At 40.1% G+C, this 17,844-nt stretch overlaps 1 protein-coding gene across 7 annotated transcripts in view; it reads left to right on the top strand.

The window, feature by feature from the left end:
* HEPACAM2 (HEPACAM family member 2) overlaps nucleotides 1-10,985 on the top strand; it is a 60,232-nt gene extending 49,247 nt beyond the window's left edge. For 4 of the 7 annotated variants that reach the window (XM_061413453.1, XM_061413447.1, XM_061413449.1 and 1 more), the window contains exons 5-11: nucleotides 235-360; nucleotides 449-473; nucleotides 567-604; nucleotides 2,213-2,286; nucleotides 5,923-6,032; nucleotides 8,876-8,970; nucleotides 10,315-10,985. In XM_061413453.1, coding sequence (XP_061269437.1) covers nucleotides 235-360; nucleotides 449-473; nucleotides 567-604; nucleotides 2,213-2,286; nucleotides 5,923-6,032; nucleotides 8,876-8,970; nucleotides 10,315-10,346 — 500 coding nt within the window. In that variant the 3' untranslated portion in view covers nucleotides 10,347-10,985. Of the gene's footprint in view, nucleotides 1-234; nucleotides 361-448; nucleotides 474-566; nucleotides 605-2,212; nucleotides 2,287-5,922; nucleotides 6,037-8,875; nucleotides 8,971-10,314 lie in introns of those variants that run through there. The other 3 variants (XM_061413451.1, XM_061413452.1, XM_061413450.1) reach the window with 2 other exon arrangements.
* Nucleotides 10,986-17,844: the final 6,859 nt, after the last annotated feature.

The raw sequence follows: 17,844 nt of genomic DNA, 5'->3' as shown, positions 1-17,844 counted from the left end.
TCATAAATATCCTTAGAAGGTTTAGTGTGTATTCTCAAATAAATGTATTCCTTCTGTTCGGTCTTGCTCAGACTCTGTATGTGTGTATATGTGTGTGTGTGTGTGTGTGTGTAGTGTAATATATATACATTTGCAATACTGTTTCATTTAGAATAAAGCATAAAGTCAAGCTATATAATAATTTATTATTGATCTTTAATAAAAATATTAAAATATACTTGTCTTTTTATTTAGGAATAGAGAAGCTTGCACAGAAAGGGAAATCATTGTCCCCTTTAGCAAGTATAACTGGAGTATCACTCTTTTTGATTATATCCATGTGTCTTCTTTTCTTATGGAAAAAATTTCAACCCTACAAAGGTAGGTTAAATTTTTAAATATATATATGAATGGTTTATATGTATACTAAAAAGTATCTTACTGTGTTTTTTTCTTTCTTGGTTTTTAGTTATAAAACAAAAGCTAGAAGGCAGGTAATGCATATGTTTCTATGAAAATAATTTTTCTCTTGAATGCTTTCTCCTCAATGATTAAGACTGACAGAAACACCAATTTGTCTTTTTCAGGCCAGAAACAGAATACAGGAAAGCACGAACATTTTCAGGTAATGGCCAGGCTGAGAGGGGCTGTGTATTATCATTATTAATATATATTGTTAATATTAACTATTCTATAAAATGTACTATTGAGATAACAGAATTCATCCCCTCCTAGGGTGACTGCCCTCACTTCACGAAGTGCTATCCCTTGTATAAGTTTTCTGTAGGTCACATAGATTTGTAGATAAGCCCCAAAAGACACTTTCAACACCATTTTACAGGCAAGAGAACTCAGGCTCAGAGAGACTACCCTTCGCCCACCATCATTGACCCATATTCCATTGATCCTCTTACAACTTTGGAACTGCCCAAGTGTTCTCTTGCTGTGTCAGTTTGTAAAGCAGACACAGTGCTGGCAGCTCCTGTCCAGGGAGAAGAGGAAAGGGAGGTCCCCCAGGTTGCAGCTTCTCCGACCCTAGGGGTGCCCCTCACTGCCATCACTTCTGACTCCCGCCTGAGTTGTTATGTTAACAGTGGGGTTTTTGCTCAGGCCTTAGAGTCAAAGGAGCAGGATTTCTGTCCCATATGTGCCTCTTCTCCCCAATGTCACCTTGGGAAAATTATTTTTCCTGACCTCAACTCATCTCTACAATAGAGCTCATAACACCCTCTCAGGATTGCTCTGAGAATTAAATCCAGTGTAATAAGTGCCTAATACAATGCCTGGATTCTTAGTAAACATGGGTCTTCTTCCCCGTATCTAGTCCTTTCTCACAAATAATAAAGTGTCAGAGTTCTGAAAGCTCCCAGAGACTATCTGGAAGAGCCACCCTACATTGTACAGATGATAGTTTAGGTGCTACTGGACTTGTGTATTCTATTGTATACATAGGCAGCCATGAAGTGAAGTGAAAGTTGCTCAGTCACGTTCAACTCTTTGTGACCCTACGGTCTATACAGTCCATGGCATTCTCCAGGCCAGAATACTGGAGTGGGTAGCCTTTCTCTTCTCCAGGGGATCTTCCCAACCCAGGAATCGAACCCAGGTCTCTCACATTGCAGGTGGATTCTTTACCAGCTGAGCCACAAGGGAAGCTCTTAGTCGCTTATTTTTTTATTATTAGTCCTGGTGGACTCTGTTAGATCTACCAGGATACAGCAATATTATGGGTGGATTAAGAGCTGCTGTGATCAACAGATTGAGGCCTTGGTGGCTATAAGTCTCCGGTAACTGAAAGTTACAAAGGGCAAGGCTGCCCACATGTGTTTATTTGAATATATATGATACACCACTGTTCCTACATCAGACTTTAAGAATAATTGTCCCAATTCAGTTTCAGTTCTGAGCTTCAAAAGGAGTGATTTCCAGTACTACTTGGTGGCAGCATGACTATAGAGGATTGTTGTTGTTGTTCAGTCACTCAGTCGTGTCCAGCTCTTTGTAACCCCATGGACTGCAGCAAGCCAGGCTTCCCTGTCCTTCACTCTCTCCCAGAGTTTGCTCAACTTCATGTCCATTGAGTCAATGGGAAATGTTAAATTGGTTTTATACACATACCACTTGAAGCAAACCATAAAGATCACTTTATAAAGGTTTCTTTAAAAAAAAAAAAAGTATAACGATCGCAGTTCAAGGCATCTGGTTTGTAAGGAGTATTTGTTTTCCATTTCAGGCCACGAGGATGCGCTGGATGACTTTGGAATATACGAATTTGTTGCTTTTCCAGATGCTTCTGGTGTTGCCAGGGTTGGTTTTCTAGAGGCTGCTTATCCTAGCAGTAGCATTCTGCTTCAGCAGAGGTGTAAGCAGCCTTCCTTTGAACATGGGGGCGCTGCAGTCCAATGGCTGCGCTACCCTCAGCCGTATTGACTCACTCTATAAGGAATGACGGTGCCGGATCTGGGGAGCTAAAGTGTCTTTCTAAGCCTCTATCAAAAAGGCTAACACAAATAAGGAAATTGCACGAATTCATAAGCATTCTTTACCTGGTAAGCTCAGTGGAGAGAGAATTAGCTCGGTTGAAGGTCAAAAGAATTGAATAAAAGAGGGACGGAGAGACCCTGGTTTAAATCATTCTGAATCACTTTGATAAGTGGACTCTCTCTTCACTGACTCTCTCTGTCATTTAGTTTCCTCTTTAATTCCCCCTCATATCTCCTGAGGACATTGCAGAGACAATTGATTATACAGGTACTTTATGTTCTTCAGAAGAAAGGTAGTGTAGAAACCCAAAATATGCAGGTACATATTTTTATTTTTTTCTGAAGGTGCAAGAGAACTTTTATACAGTTGAAGCTTTTTTTTTCAGTCTGCACAGACAAGGTCTTTGAAGCAATCAATTTTGTTTAAGAGACAAATAGAATGTTTCTCTGAGCTAATCGGCTCATTAACATTTTTATAGATTTATATACAATTGATCTTTCCTGTTTCCTTATTCCCCTGTGATAGTTCACCTAAGAAAGGGGCCCCTGAAATGAACTACTTGCCTCTTGGGCATTTTCATTTCCATTTTTAAAAACTATTTGCCATTTGGGATTGGTTGTCTCACTTGTTCGAGAATTCTAAGGTTCTGAGGTTCATCCAGCAAGTTACCTGGCCACAGGCTTTATTTCTCAAATGCCAGTGAGTAATGGCAGGGGAATGATGGAATTTCATCCTCTTGTGGGTGAGTCATAGCACCAGCATCCACATCATCACTGGTAAAGGGCAAAACGGCATTGCAAAGTCTGTGTGTCCTGTTCCATCTCAGGCAGGATAGGCTCACCATTCACTTCTACAACCAAAAAGACAAAAATAAATAATTTGGTGGATCAGTTATTTCAGAGACAGCTCCTCATCATGACAGCAAGCACCCCTCTCAGGCATGTCTTTTAAATGGAGAAGCAGGAAACTGAAGCCTGATAAGACCGGGAAATGAATTTTGAAGTTATATTTTATTCCTAGGGATGCATTGGAAAGGGGTGAGTTCTATGTAAGAAACTTTAAATTTATTCTTGCAATTAACCACTACTCAGTTTTAAGATTGTATTGAGAGGATCTCTACTCAAAATGCTACAGTTCTAAAGAACCTAAGGCCAAGAAATGAATGCTTGATTACATACGAGAAAAGTGAAAGTGTTAGCCACCTAGGCATATCCAACTCTTTGTGACCCCATGGACTGTAGCCCACCAGGCTCCTCTGTCCATGGGATTCTCCAGGCAGGAATACTGGAGTGGGTAGCCATTCCCTTCTCCAGGGGATGTTCCCAACTCAGGGATCAAACCCAGGTCTCCGGCATTGCAAGCAGATTTTTTACCATCTGAGCCACCGGGGAATCTGTCGTAAGTGGAATAACTCGATTTGGAACCATACCCATCTTCAGAGATGAAAACTCCTGAGGAATCAGCTGGAGTCTTTCATTGGCAGTTCCAGGTGCTTTGGGAAGAAGTGAGAAACCAACATGAACAACCCAAGAAGGAGGGGGAGAAGGATCCATGTTAGAAGCAGCCAGAATCGTGTGAAGATTAGAAGCTGAGTGCAATGGCTTTGAGAAAGGAATAATAATAACATTACCAAGATCTCAAAACTGAAATTAAGAAGGGGAATGAATTACTAACTTTATGAGTTTTCAAAAATCAGAATCCATCTTTTAGTTTCTCGTGATACATGAAATGATGAATACTCCTTCTCTGTCTATTTGCTCTACCTTTCATTGTCCATTTAGCACTTCTTTTGGGGAATTGTACAGAAAGCAATGGCATGGAATGAACAAATTTATTACTTGCTAACAGCTCTAGTATTAGGTTAGGTAAGTAAATTAGTCATTTTCTATATAGATTGCTTTTTAAAAATTTTTTTAAAGACTTTTTTTTGATGTGGACCATTTTTAAAGTGTTTATTGAATTTGTTACAATATTGCTTCTGTTTTACATTTTGGAATTTTGGCCAGGAGGCATGTGTGATCTTAGCCCCTCACCAGGAATAGAACCTGCACTCACTGTATTGGTAGGCAAAGTCTTAACCACCCAACAGCAGAGAGTCCTGTAGATTGCTTTTCTCATAGCCCCTGAAAACCCCTATACCAAAGAAAATCAAGAGTTGATCTTAAGTCCAGACTCTGAACCAAAGTTCCCTAGACACAAAATTGATGGTATGAATCGAATCACATAGCCTAGGACTGTTGTGAAAGCTTTAACAAGTAGAATGGAAATAGGAAGTTTCCAGAAAAACCTGAAGCTAAGACGTTCCAAAGTGATCTGGCAAGTCAAATGGGGATGAAATAAAGGACTCTTCAGATCATCTGGATAGTGCAGAGTCCTCTACAGGTAGGACTATATAAATACAAAGGACTGAAAGCGACCACAAGTACAATGAACATAGGGTGAGTTGGGACGAGGAGGGGAGCCAGACTTTAGCTAAGGACTAAGAAAGCAGTATTTATAAGAATAACAGCATCAAATATAAGAAACAGGAGTTAATGAAACAAAAATGCCACTTGCAATAATAAAATGCATGTTGATCTTAACCAAGCATATGCTACTATACTTTCCACATTCATCCAAGCCTTTATTTTTTTTAAATTAACAAGCTTTTATAGTATGTTTTATTTTATTGTATAAAAGCATCTAGTATTCCATTTTATGTCTTTACTTTTAAAGCCCATTACTGCATTCAAACCAAACCATCTTCCCTTGTATGTTCTGTATTTCTTGGTACTGTCTTTACTAACTTGCCACATGATAAGGGCTTCCGGCTATTCATTATTCTTTTTCCTAAACCACCTTTGCACACATGATTTTCAATTAGTATCAAAAAGCTAAGACTGAGGTATAATATAAAGGATAGTGATATATGCTCTTTAATTCTAAGCTATCCTGATATCTTCTCTTTTGCTGTTTTCTTTTCTTTCTATTACACTTCCTTTACAGTACTGCCAGCTTTTTGCTTAAATGGAGGGAAAAAGTGATAGTTTGCCCAGCTATTCCTCTTCTGTGCCACTGCACAAACTACCATAGGGTAAGTGCAAGGAACTTTAGCAAGGAGGAAACAGATATTGAAGGAAAGTTGTTATTCTTTAGTCGCTAAGCCATATCCGACTCTTTTGCCACCCCATGGACTGTAGCCCATCAGGCTTCTCTGTTTATGGGTTTTCCCAGACAAGAATACTGGAATGCATTGCCATGCCCTCCTCCAGGGGATCTTCCCTACCCAGGGATCAAACTCACATCTTCTGCATTGGCAGGTGGATTCTTTAGCACTGAGCCACCGGCAAGGCCATGAAGGGAAGTTAAACAGTTCTAATTCTCTCATCATCACCTCTTCCAGTTGTTTTCAGCCGTGTAGCATAGTGGAAATTCCATTTGCTAGTCTGCCAATTTTTTTAATGTGCCCTATTTTTCTAGATGCCAGCGAGATCTGTTCCAGCCTCTGATGGTGTACCAGGGCAAGATTTGCACAGCACAATTTATGAAGTTATTCAGCACATCCCTGCCCAACAGCAAGATCATCCAGAGTAAGTACGAACTTGCTTTTGATGATGCTACATTGAGAGGGCTCAGGATTCAGCCCCTGCTGTCCCCAGAGTTTACTGAAAGGTTCAGAAGAAAAAATACATTAAAAACAGAAATTATGGCTCCCGTACATGTGGACACACTGTCCCACCTGAAAATAGCTCTAAGAAATAAAACAGGCAAACGTACAAGTATCTTCTGGGGCCAAGTACTTGGGCCAGTGGACCAGACCCAGAGCTCTAGAATCTAACATTTCCCCAAATGAATCCACTTCTGGAGAAGAAAGAGGTCATTAGGCCAGTTCTCAAGCCATCTTGGTTATCTTGCTGATTTTCCAGTGGCTGTAGGGTTTTTAGAAGAGGAAATGGCAACCCACTCCAGTATTCTTGCCTGGATAATCCCATGGACAGAGAATAGCAGGCTACATACAGTCCATGGGGGCCGCAGAGAGTCAGACACGACTTCAGCGACTAAGCACACACGTAGTGGTTTTAGAGGCAGTATCACTACAAAGGGTGTGTTCATGTTCAGTCGCTCAGCCGTGTCCGACTCTGCGACTCCGTGGACTATAGCCCACCAGGCCCTTCTGTCCATGGAATTTTCCAGGCAAGAATACTGGAGTGGGGTACCATTTCACCCTCCAGGGGATCTTCCTGACCCAGGGATCAAACCCATGTCTCTTGCATCTCCTACATTGTCAGGCAGATCACTACAAATAGGACCAGGGGGGGAAAAAAAAAAAAAACCCTGCAAAATGTGCCCAACACTGTCCCCATCAAATGCCCACCTCTCACAGATTCAAAGCAGTCTACTCTCAAGTGAACGGAACCACATGTGAAGGACTGGGCTCACTCCAAGAAAAGCCCGGAAACTGCTCATCCAGTTAACCTGGGGGCTGGCACCAGGCAGTCACCTTCCCTTCCCATAGGTGGAAAAACTAATGCCAACAGCCTTTTGGAATAATGAAATGAACTTCCTTTTTTTGAGGGCTGTAACTGCCTTCAGGCATAACTGCCACGAATCATCGTCCATCATTTCTTTATTTGTCATTTATTGACTTTGAAAAGAACATCAATAACCATACACAGGAACTTCCCCTTTGGCAAAAGAAAACAGTTCTAGCAAAGTAATTCGTGCACACCTCTGGGTAAATACCAAAAATAGCAGCCAGCAGTGGATGACCCCACTCCAGTACTCTTGCCTGGAAAATCCCATGGACAGAGGAGCCTGGTGAGCTGCAGACCATGGGGTCGCTAAGAGTCGGACACAACTGAGTGACTTCACTTTCACTCTTCAGTTTCATGCATTGGAGAAGGAAATGGCAACCCACTCCAGTGTTCTTGCCTGGAGAATCCCAGGGACGGGGGAGCCTGGCGGGCTGCTGTCCATGGTGTCTCACAGAGTCGGACACGACTGACGTGACTTAGCAGCAGCAGCAGCAGCAGCAGCGGATGAATGCCTGGGAAACGGTCTTCCAGGGAGGAGACCCAGCCCGGGGGGCCTGTGCATTCAGTTAAGGGCTGAAGAAGTGACCGGTGCACCTCAGAGGACCCCATCAGTGCATCCTTCTTGTCTCAAGGAGCCTGGAGAAAAGGGAGTCAGGTAACCAGGAGCAGACCCTGACAGAGCTGGGAGCTTCGCGTTTGGAAAGAAAAGAAAATTGCTTTGTAGCATTATGTTATTAATCTTACAGGACACCATGCTGCTGCTGCTGCTAAGTCGCCTCAGTCGTGTTCCACTCTGTGTGACCCCATAGACGGCAGCCCACCAGGCTCCCCCGTCCCTGGGATTCTCCAGGCAAGAACACTGGAGTGGGTTGCCATTTCCTTCTCCAACACATGAAAGAGAAAAGTGAAAGGGAAGTCTCTCAGTCATGTCCGACTCTTAGCGACCCCGTGGACTGCAGCCCACCAGGCTCCTCCGTCCATGGGATTTTCCAGGCAAGAGTACTGGAGTGGAGTGCCATTGCCTTCTCCAGTAGGACACCATAGTGGAATGTTATTCCAGGACAGTTAAACAAAGCCTCTCTAAAATGATACCTAACCCTCTTTACTGTCTGGAATAGAAAATGAAGGGATATTTTTCTTTGTTAAAAATAAGGACTATATAGAATTTTGAGAGTATGATCTTCCTCCTAATTTTAAGATTTTATCTGCTTCCTAATTTTAAGATGGTTTCCAAGCAAAAATTTTGCCCTATTTAAATTCATTTGTTTTTCTTATGTCCTTTATTCTATATTTTGACAGTTAGCCTGTAAACAAACCAAAGGAAGACTTGAGATTTATCTTTTAAGTCTCCAAATAATGAAATAAATATTGATTTTCAACTGTGGAGTATGGCAGCTGTCATATCAGAACACCAAATAAAATGATTCGCTGAAAAAAAAATGACTCCTCAAATTAAAAAAAAATCATCCTCTGAAATTAGACTGCTTTGAGACATGAACAATATCGCTAGAATTTCTTGAGAGTATAAAATTTTATTTCAGAAATAAACTTTGAAGGTTGAAAATACAGCAGAAAAGCTCTTTTTCAAGCTCATTAAGGACTATTTAACTGCTGTTGAGGACATGCTCCTTCCAGGGGCAGTGCACTCAAGACTCCCACACACACACACACACTCCCAGCCCCAGTGCTTCCAATGTTGCAGAAACCAGTACTCGAGAAACCAAGCACCAGGCTCGGAGAGCTGGAGAACTCAGGTTTATCACACCAGCAGGCCCAGAGGAGTTAACACTCTAAGCTCCGAGCCCTGAACAAAGGGATGACAGAGTTTTTAGAGACAGACTGTAGTGGGCAACACTAGCCGCTAATAGGTGGTTTAAACGAAGGGGTTTTGTGCACAGGAGCAGCAGCCAAGATGGGGAGGAGGATGCCTGCCTGGACAGGCCTGATGAAGCAGGTCTGCAGGAGCTGGGCCGTTGCAAAGAGCAGGACAAGGGTGAGTGAGATAAACTCCAGTTCCTAGTATTTCAAGTTCCCACTTTCTGAGACTAAGTGACCTACTGATCTCGACTTTGCAAGGGGCAAGCTGAGTTACAGAGGCCGAAGGAGAAGGAGGTTATGTAAAATTTTAACTTTTCCTCTTCACCCACTCCCCGTCTCCTTGGCCTTTCTCTTCTCACCTCATTCCTCCCCGTCTTCTGAGGACGTTCCCTTTGTGTGTCTTTGTCTTGACCTCCATCCTGAGATGTCTTCCCTCTCTGAATCTGCCTTCTCTTTCCATTTCCTTCTCTGTAAGGCTGTCTCCCTCCTCTCTAGTATCGCTTTTAAATATTTTCTCCTCTTTTTCTCTTCCAGCTCATCCTAAAGGGGAGCCAACATTTTTTTTAAACTGTTGTTTTCCTTGAATACAGATGTGGCTACCTATTCTAAATTTTAAAAAACAAGCAGGTAGAATATTTTTTTATTTCATCAGAAACAGTTTTTCACTTGTATTTTTTTTATAGTCAAACCACAAACATTTCCAGGTCATTAACTATGTACTAGGGATAGAGATTAAATATAAGACACAGTCTTTTAAAGGTTTCATAGCTTAGTGGGCTCCTCTTCGCTTGTTTTAACTGAAGATCAGTAATCCTTAGTAGAACAAGTATTCCTCAATAGAATAAACATTCCCTATGTTTAGGGAAAGGAAATGAATAAATCATTTTTCTTTCCTTATGATCTATGGTTTTATTCTCTAGATCCAATTAAATTCAGAGATCCATTTCATGAATAATGCAGTATTACAGGTAGTGAATCTCCAGCATTCCCAGCTTGGAGTAAAGAACTGTAATTTACTGCTTTCTTTACCTCTGTTTGACAGTTGGTTCTGAGATAGAAACACAGCCAAAATACTTTTCCTTTGGCTCTTGGACTATTATTCTAGCAGTGTTGTTTTCATTACTACACGTGTCTATCACCTAACTGAACTGGTGTTTAACAAATTGGTAAGTTGGCCTGTGTTCATATTCTAGTACTCGGTCATTTGTTTATTGAATTCATGGCTGCATTTATTTAAATGCTGTCTGTCGACCTCATTAAACACTCTTGGCACAGTTTGTTTTAAACCCAACTTGCTCATAGGACATTCACGTAAGTCAACCTTTTAGTTTCAAAAAGAAATTATCTACAGAATTGAGTGATGGCTTACTCTTTATACTTATTGACTTATAAATGTAATTTTCTTGAACTACTTCAAAGCTCTCATTATTTGCAGTTGTAGAAGGGAATGAACGAATTTAGGGTTCTTCAACCTGTAGACCTGGAAATCTGTAGAACATTTTGCATGTCTCTTCACTAGGTAAGCATTCACGGGCAAAGCAGTGCATTTAAGTGAAATAAGGAACGCACGTTTTGAGGAAAGCGGTGGAAATGTATATTCATCTGGAATCAGTGGAGAAATCAAGCCAGATGCCTCTTACTCGCTGGTCCTTTTAACACAGAATAAAGGCATTTATAAGAGTCTGACTGCAGGTTTTCCGGCATACCCACAATGCACTGTGCTGCAGAGGAGCGTGGTGGGGCAGGAGTTCCCACTGGACAGTCTTTATCGTGCCGACAGAAGACAGAAAAGGACGGGACTTTCCAATTACCTTTTTTGTATCATGTTTCCTACAAAGCTCAATTAGTTCTAATCTATACTTTCCCTTTCCTCAGCACCGACAGTATCATATCTAACCTACAAGTGTGGAAACTTTTATTTGTAAAATCTTCAGCAGGCTTTATTAAATTTTAAATTACTACACTTTCAAATTTTCATTCCCAAATTTCCTTCTTGCTATTTGTACCATGGAATAATAAAGATGATTGTCACAAAAGCAAGAGTGTGCCTTCTCCTAGGTTGTCAGTCACCAATGGAGTTTTTTAAAAGACTTGTAAAACACTGAAGGAAATGACTTATTAAAAAAGTCTGAGTTTTACTTTTGTTCAAGGAACAGTGGATTCAAATAAATTATTATGCTTTTGCTTGTATATAGCCTTGATTCTTTGTCTTGTAGAGTAAAAATCTTACATAAATTCACATTATAGAATTAGATTTTTTTGATCCCTTTTCCCCACTGTGCATCATGGAGAGCTACCAAAAAAAGACTCTTGCTCTCACATGGCTATTTACTTTTCAGGCTTGAAATTTTTATTTTATTGCATTGTGAATTCTCCTTGTATATTGCTGTATTAAAAAAAAAAAAAACATAAACCAAATGGTAGAATTTAAAAACACCGTTTTATAACTCCCAAATGAAACAACTGATTCAGATACAGTTAGCACTAGGCAAGACTGCTAGATAAAAGTTACCAGATAAAACTACGAAGAGTTCTGTTGTAGAAACCCTGCTTAGGAAAGGTGGTCGCGGCCCAGAGAGAAGCAGGTCTGCAGAGCAGCACAGGTAGCCGCAGGGCACAGTGAGGCCTGGGCAGTGGGGTCGGAACAGTCATCCAAGCCTTGTAGATCTTGAAGATGAAAGACAAATGTTTATATCCATTGACTTTGGCTACAGATACTCTGACCTGCCAGTGCCACACTTTAGGATTTCATGCTGGCTAAATAAAGGCAGAAGCAGTCTAAATATACAGCACTGGGGAATTTAAAATGACATCAGTGACATGAAGTCCATGCAGTGATTCACCTTCCAACTATTAAAAAAGAACTATGACAAAATTTTCCGACTTCAAGCTATGTCTCATGGCCTATTATTTTATACAAAAGAAAGAAAAGAAGAGCATTTCCTGCAAATCAAAACTATGATGAAGTATTACCTCACAAAGATCAGAATGGCCATCATTAAAACATCTATAAATAATAAATGTTGGAGAGGATGTGGAGAAAAAGGAACACTCCTACGCTGTTGGTGGGAGTGAAAATTGCTGTAGCCATTATGAAGAACAATATGGAGGTTCCATAAAAAACTAAAAATAGAGCTACAATATGACCCAGCATAACCACACTTGGGCTTATATCTGGAGAAAATGCTAATTCTGAAAGATACATGCACCCCAATGTTCATTGCAGCACCGTATACAATAGGCAAGACACAGAAGCACCTGAATGTCCATCAGCAGATGAATGGATAGAGAAGATGGGGTAGTTATATACAATGGAATATTAGATGACCACGAAAAAAGAATGAAATCATGTCATTTGCAGCAACATGGATGAACCTAGAGATTATCATTCTAAGTGAAGTAAGCCAGAGAAAGACAAATATCATTCGATATTGCTTATACATAGAATCAAAAAAATGATATAAATGAACTAATTTACAAAACATAAATAGACCTACAGGCATAGAAAACAAACTTATGGTTACCTAAAAGGAAAGGGAGGGGAGGACTAAATTAAGAGTTTGGGAGTAACGTATATACTCTGCTGCTGCTGCTGCTGCTAAGTCGCTTCAGTCGGGTCTGACTCTGTGCGACCCCATAGACAGCAGCCCACCAGGTTCCCCCGTCCCTGGGATTCTCCAGGCAAGAACACTGGAGTGGGTTGCCATTTCCTTCTCCAGTTCATAAAAGTGAAAAGTGAAAGTGAAGTCGCTCAGTCGTATCCGACTCCTGAGACCCCATGGACTGCAGCCTACCAGGCTCCTCCATCCATGGGATTTTCCAGGCAAGAGTACTGTAGTGGGGTGCCATTGCCTTCTCCATATATATACTACTATATATAAAATAGATAACCAACAAGGACCTACTATATAGCACAGGGAACTCTACTCAATATTTTGTAATAACCTAAAAGGGAAAAGAAACTGAAAAAAAATCACTTCGTTGTACACCTCAAACTAACAATATTGTAAATTAACTGCAATAAAAAACAAAATTTTTAAGAAGAGTAAAAACAATAGCATTTCTTTTTAAAATGCATTTCGAATAAACCACTGTATTTATACTATACCTCTTATATTTTGTAGAAGCACATGGTGAAAGGAAAACTAAGTCCTACAACTTACCCATTCTTTCCTGCTCTTTTTTCTCTACCAGCCTTATATATTTTTCTGCTAGAAAAGTCCATCAGTTCTACCACAAATATTTTCTTCTACATTTGGTTAAAAAAAAAAGATATTATGTAATTAAAAAAGGAATCTATGCCCATTGTTAAAAGTGTATCTAGACTTGGAAATGCAGAAGGCTAACCATAAAGCAATTAAAATCACCTGTAGAGAGTAGACCAGAAACGTTCTCATGACAAAAGAAAAAAATGTAATTATGTGAGGTGGTGGATGTGTTTGTTAACTAACCTTATTGTGGTAATTATTTTACAATATATACATGTACCAAATCACCACACCTTAGACGTACACGATGTTATATGTCAATTATATCTCAATAAATCTGGAAAAAATAAATATGAAAACACTTCTAATTTCACTCCCAGAAAAATAACCTGTTAGAATTTTCTCAGGTTAGTCATGCACACATTTATTCCTACTCCCTCCAGTTCCAGAAAGGATTTATGGTAGCTCATATAAATGCATAATATAACGATAAAATATACCCCTCAAAATAAAGGTGATAAAGAAAACAGGATGAAAGAAAAATGAGAGTTTACAAAGGCAATGTGAAAAAAGAAATGAGGTTAATAACTAGTATGATGAATTCCCCTTCATCTGAGAATAGTTTTATATCCCTGAGATCATGTGGCATATACAGGACGACGTCTAAGGAGGGGCCTCTAAACCAAATGCAATCTGTAGTTGTCAGAGCTGAAGAAAGGCTGCAGTCTTATTGTAGGGCTAGGAGAGAGCAGATCAGCTTTCCCAGCCACCCAGTCACCCCAGGTCCATCCGCCTCTCTCCTCCTTTCTCAAGCTTGAATGCTCTTCCTTCCAGAGACCATGTTTCTTCTCACTTGGAATTCAGTTCTGTCACTCAGTCAAGTCTGGCTCTTTGCGACCCCATGGACTGCAGCACGCCAGGCCTCCCTGTCCATCAGCATCTCCCAGAGTTTGCTCAAGCTCATGTCCATCGAGTCGGTGATGCCATCCAACCACCATCTCATCCTCCGTTGTTCCCTTCTCCCCCTGCCTTCAGTCTTTCCCAGCATCAGGGTCTTTTCCAATGAGTCAGTTCTTCTCATCAGGTGGCTGAAGTATTGGAGCTTCAGCTTCAACATTCGTCCTTCCAATGAATATTCAAGACTGATTTCCTTTACAATTGACTGGTTTGATCTCTTGTAGTCCAAGGGACTCTCAAGAGTCTTCTCCAACACCAAGATTCTAACTACAATAAGCTACTGCTGCATCTCTGTGTTCCTGTTCATAGATCAAACTTTGGGACACTTTAAAACATAGACAGTCTTAAACAGCCTTTTTCTTTTTTGCTTCAAAATGACAATTTTTTATTGAGGTATAATGGATGTACAATATTGTAAGTTCTAGGTGTACAACAGAGTGATTCACAATTTTAAAGATTGTATTCCACTGATAGTTATAAAATATTGGCTATATTCCCTGTGATGTACAATATATCTTGTAGCTTATTTCATTTTTATTTTTTAATAGCTGATTGACAATGTTGTGATGGTTCCAAGTGAGCAGTGAAGGGACTCAGCCATACCTATACATGTATCGATTTGTCCCCAAACTCCTCTCCCATCCAGGTTGCCACATAACATTGAGCAGAATTCCTGTGCTATACAGTAGGTCCTTATTGGTTATGAATTTTAAATATAACATTAAACAGCCTTTTCTTAAATAGGTAATTATACATTTCCATGATTCACAAATCAAAATCCTATAAAAAGTATGCATTAAGAAAACTTTTTTTATTAGTGTTTGGTTTTGGGTTTTGGTTTGGCTGTTTCTGTGTATCCCTCCAGATTTTCTTGCCACAACCAAGGGAAATATAAGCACATACTCTTATCTTTTTGAAACTCACTTTTCAATCACTTGTAATTCTTCTCACTTTTGTATCTCTCACACACGCAAAAACACACAGACCCTCTGAGCGCGTGGTTCCACTCAAAGCGACAAGGAATTGCTAAAGGGAGAAATGTGAAAGGATCTAGAATCCAATTAACTTTTGCTGTCACTGGTGTGTAACATCGGATGACTCACTGCTTTTTCAGTAAATGGGGATGAAAATCTCATAAATTAATCAAGGGAAGTGATGAACCAACCCAGATGTTCACCTAATTAACAAATTAATCTTTAGAAAACAGCCTAAAGTTCTTTTCCTTATTACTAAACATAATCATGGCTGTTGTTAAAATTTTTAACTTTATATTCCTGCTTCTAACTTGGAAGAGAATCATATTCCTCCTGCTTATTATTTTGAAAGAGTATATCCTACTGATACTCTTTTAAGCAAAAAAAATTAAAATCCTTATGAATAAAACAATTTTCCTTGTTTTTCTGACATTTGAGAACTTCCATATTAATAAGACAATTTCAGTTAACGTGAACTGCACACATACACTCCAAGAAGGTTCATGTGATGCCTGAATTTTACAAAACCACACACCCTAGAAAGTTCTGTTTAATAAAATTGTCTGATAGCACAGTGCATGGCATATAGTTCACTATATGTTTTTAAAGATTTAACTGATTTTCAGAAACTTGTAATTTTTCTGCTTCTGTATGCTTCTATCATCCCTGTGAACTTATATGTCATTTTTATATGTTCTTCTAAAGTTCATGTTCAAATATATATGAATGTGTTTGTTTTAGTTTCATAAGGCAGTAAGAAAACAGAGATTTCTTTCTAATGAGTACACGGAAATAAGACACAGCACTTGGATGTAACACTGATGCTCTCCTTTCTTCTCATTTACCACGTACACTTCTTAATGGAATTATCATGTTAACCTTGAAGTTTACAAATACTTTTACAACTATTACCCACATAGATCTTCCCAAGAACCTTGTGGGCTAGAAAAAAGCATGGCTGCTTTATAGATGAAAGAACAAATACTAAGAAAGTTAAAAGACTTGCTCAAGTCACTTATATAAAATGTATTTTGTGCATAGCCTACACAATATTCCCCTATACATTTTTTATTTATTTTTTAATTGAAGGATTATTGCTTTACAGAATTGCATTAAATTTTTTTTTAATTGGAGGATAAGTGCTTTACAATGTCGTGTTCATTTCTGCTGTACAACAACATGAATCAGCTTTACAGGTACATATATCCCTTCCCTCTTGAACCTCCCTCTCACCCCGCCCCCTTCCTACCCCTCTAGGTCGTCACAGAGTGCCAGGCTGGGCTCCCTGTGTAACATAGCAGCTTCCCACGAGGTATCTGCTACTCTCTGTTCGTCCCACCCTCTCCTTCCCCCACTGCGTCCTCAAGCCCAGTCTCTACGTCTATATCTCTATTCATGCCCTGCAAATAGGTTCATCGGCACCATTTTTCTAGGTTCCATATCAGTTCAGTTCAGTCACTCAGTCATGTCCGACTCTGTGACCCCATGGACTGCAGCATGCCAGGCTTTCCTCTCCATCACCAACTCCCGGAGCTTGCTTAGGCTCATGTCATCAAGTCAGTGATGCCATCCAACCATCTCATCTTCTGTCGTCCCCTTCTCCTCCTGCCTTCAATCTTTCCCAGCATCAGGGTCTTTTCCAATGAGTCACTTCTTCACATCAGGTGGCCAAAGTATTGCGGCTTCAGCTTCAGCATCAGTCCTTGCAGTGATTATTCAGGACTGATTTCCTTTACAATTGACTGGTTTGAGCTCTTGTAGTCCAGGGGACTCTCAAAAGTCTTCTCCAACACTACAGTTCAAAAGCATCAATTCTTTAGCACTCAGCTTTCTTTATGGTCCACTCTCACATCCATACATGACCACTGGAAAAACCATAGCCTTGACTAGATGGACCTTTGTTGGCAAAGTAATGTCTCTGCTTTTTCATATGCCATCTAGGTTGGACATAGCTTTTCTTGCAAGGAGCAGGTGTCTTTTAATTTCATGGCTTCAGTCACCCTCTGCAGTGATTTTGGAGCCCAAGAAAATACAGTCTTAGTACTCTTGCCTGGAAAATCCCATGGACAGAGGAACCCGGTAGGCTGCAGTCCATGGGGTCGCATAGAGTCAGACACGACTGAAGCGACTTAGCAGCAGCAGCACGCAGTTATAAGCATAATGTAGATGGATCCTAAACTACCTATCATGGTAATTCATAAATGAGATTGTGCTTACATAAAGAAATTATCCTCTTAAGTGTAGAATTAACGGACTTTTAGATATGCAGATGACACCACCCTTATAGCAGAAAGTGAAGAGGAACTAGAAAGCCTCTTGATGAAAGTGAAAGAGGAGAGTGAAAAAGTTGGCTTAAAGCTCACCATTCAGAAAACTAAGATCATGGCATCTGGTCCCATCAATTCATGGGAAATAGATGGGGAAACAGTGTTATACTTTATTTTTTTGGGCTCCAAAATCACTGCAGATTGTGATTGCAGCCATGAAATTAAAAGACACTTATTCCTTAGAAGGAAAGTTATGACCAACCTAGATAGCATATTCAAAAGCAGAGACATTACTTTGCCAACAAAGGTCCATCTAGTCAAGGCTATGGTTTTTTCAGTTGTCATGTATGGATATGAAAGTTGGACTGTGAAGAAAGCTGAGTGCAGAAGAATTGATGCTTTTGAGCTGTGGTGTTAGAGAAGACTCTTGAGAGTGAGTGAGTCCCTTGGACTGCAAGGAGATCCAACCAGTCCATCCTAAAGGAGATCAGTCCTGGGTGTTCATTTGAAGGACTGATGCTAAAGCTGAAACTCCAGTACTTTGGCCACTTCAAGTGAAGAGTTGACTCATTGGAAAAGACTCTGATGCTGGGAGGGATTGGGGGCAGGAGGAGAAGGGGACGACAGAGGATGAGATGGCTGG

The sequence above is a fragment of the Bos javanicus genome, chromosome 4, assembly GCF_032452875.1.
Source record: "Bos javanicus breed banteng chromosome 4, ARS-OSU_banteng_1.0, whole genome shotgun sequence".
Lineage (NCBI taxonomy): Eukaryota > Metazoa > Chordata > Mammalia > Artiodactyla > Bovidae > Bos > Bos javanicus.
The sequence above is the reverse complement of the archived record's forward strand: the minus strand, read 5'-3'. Positions and strand labels throughout refer to the sequence as shown.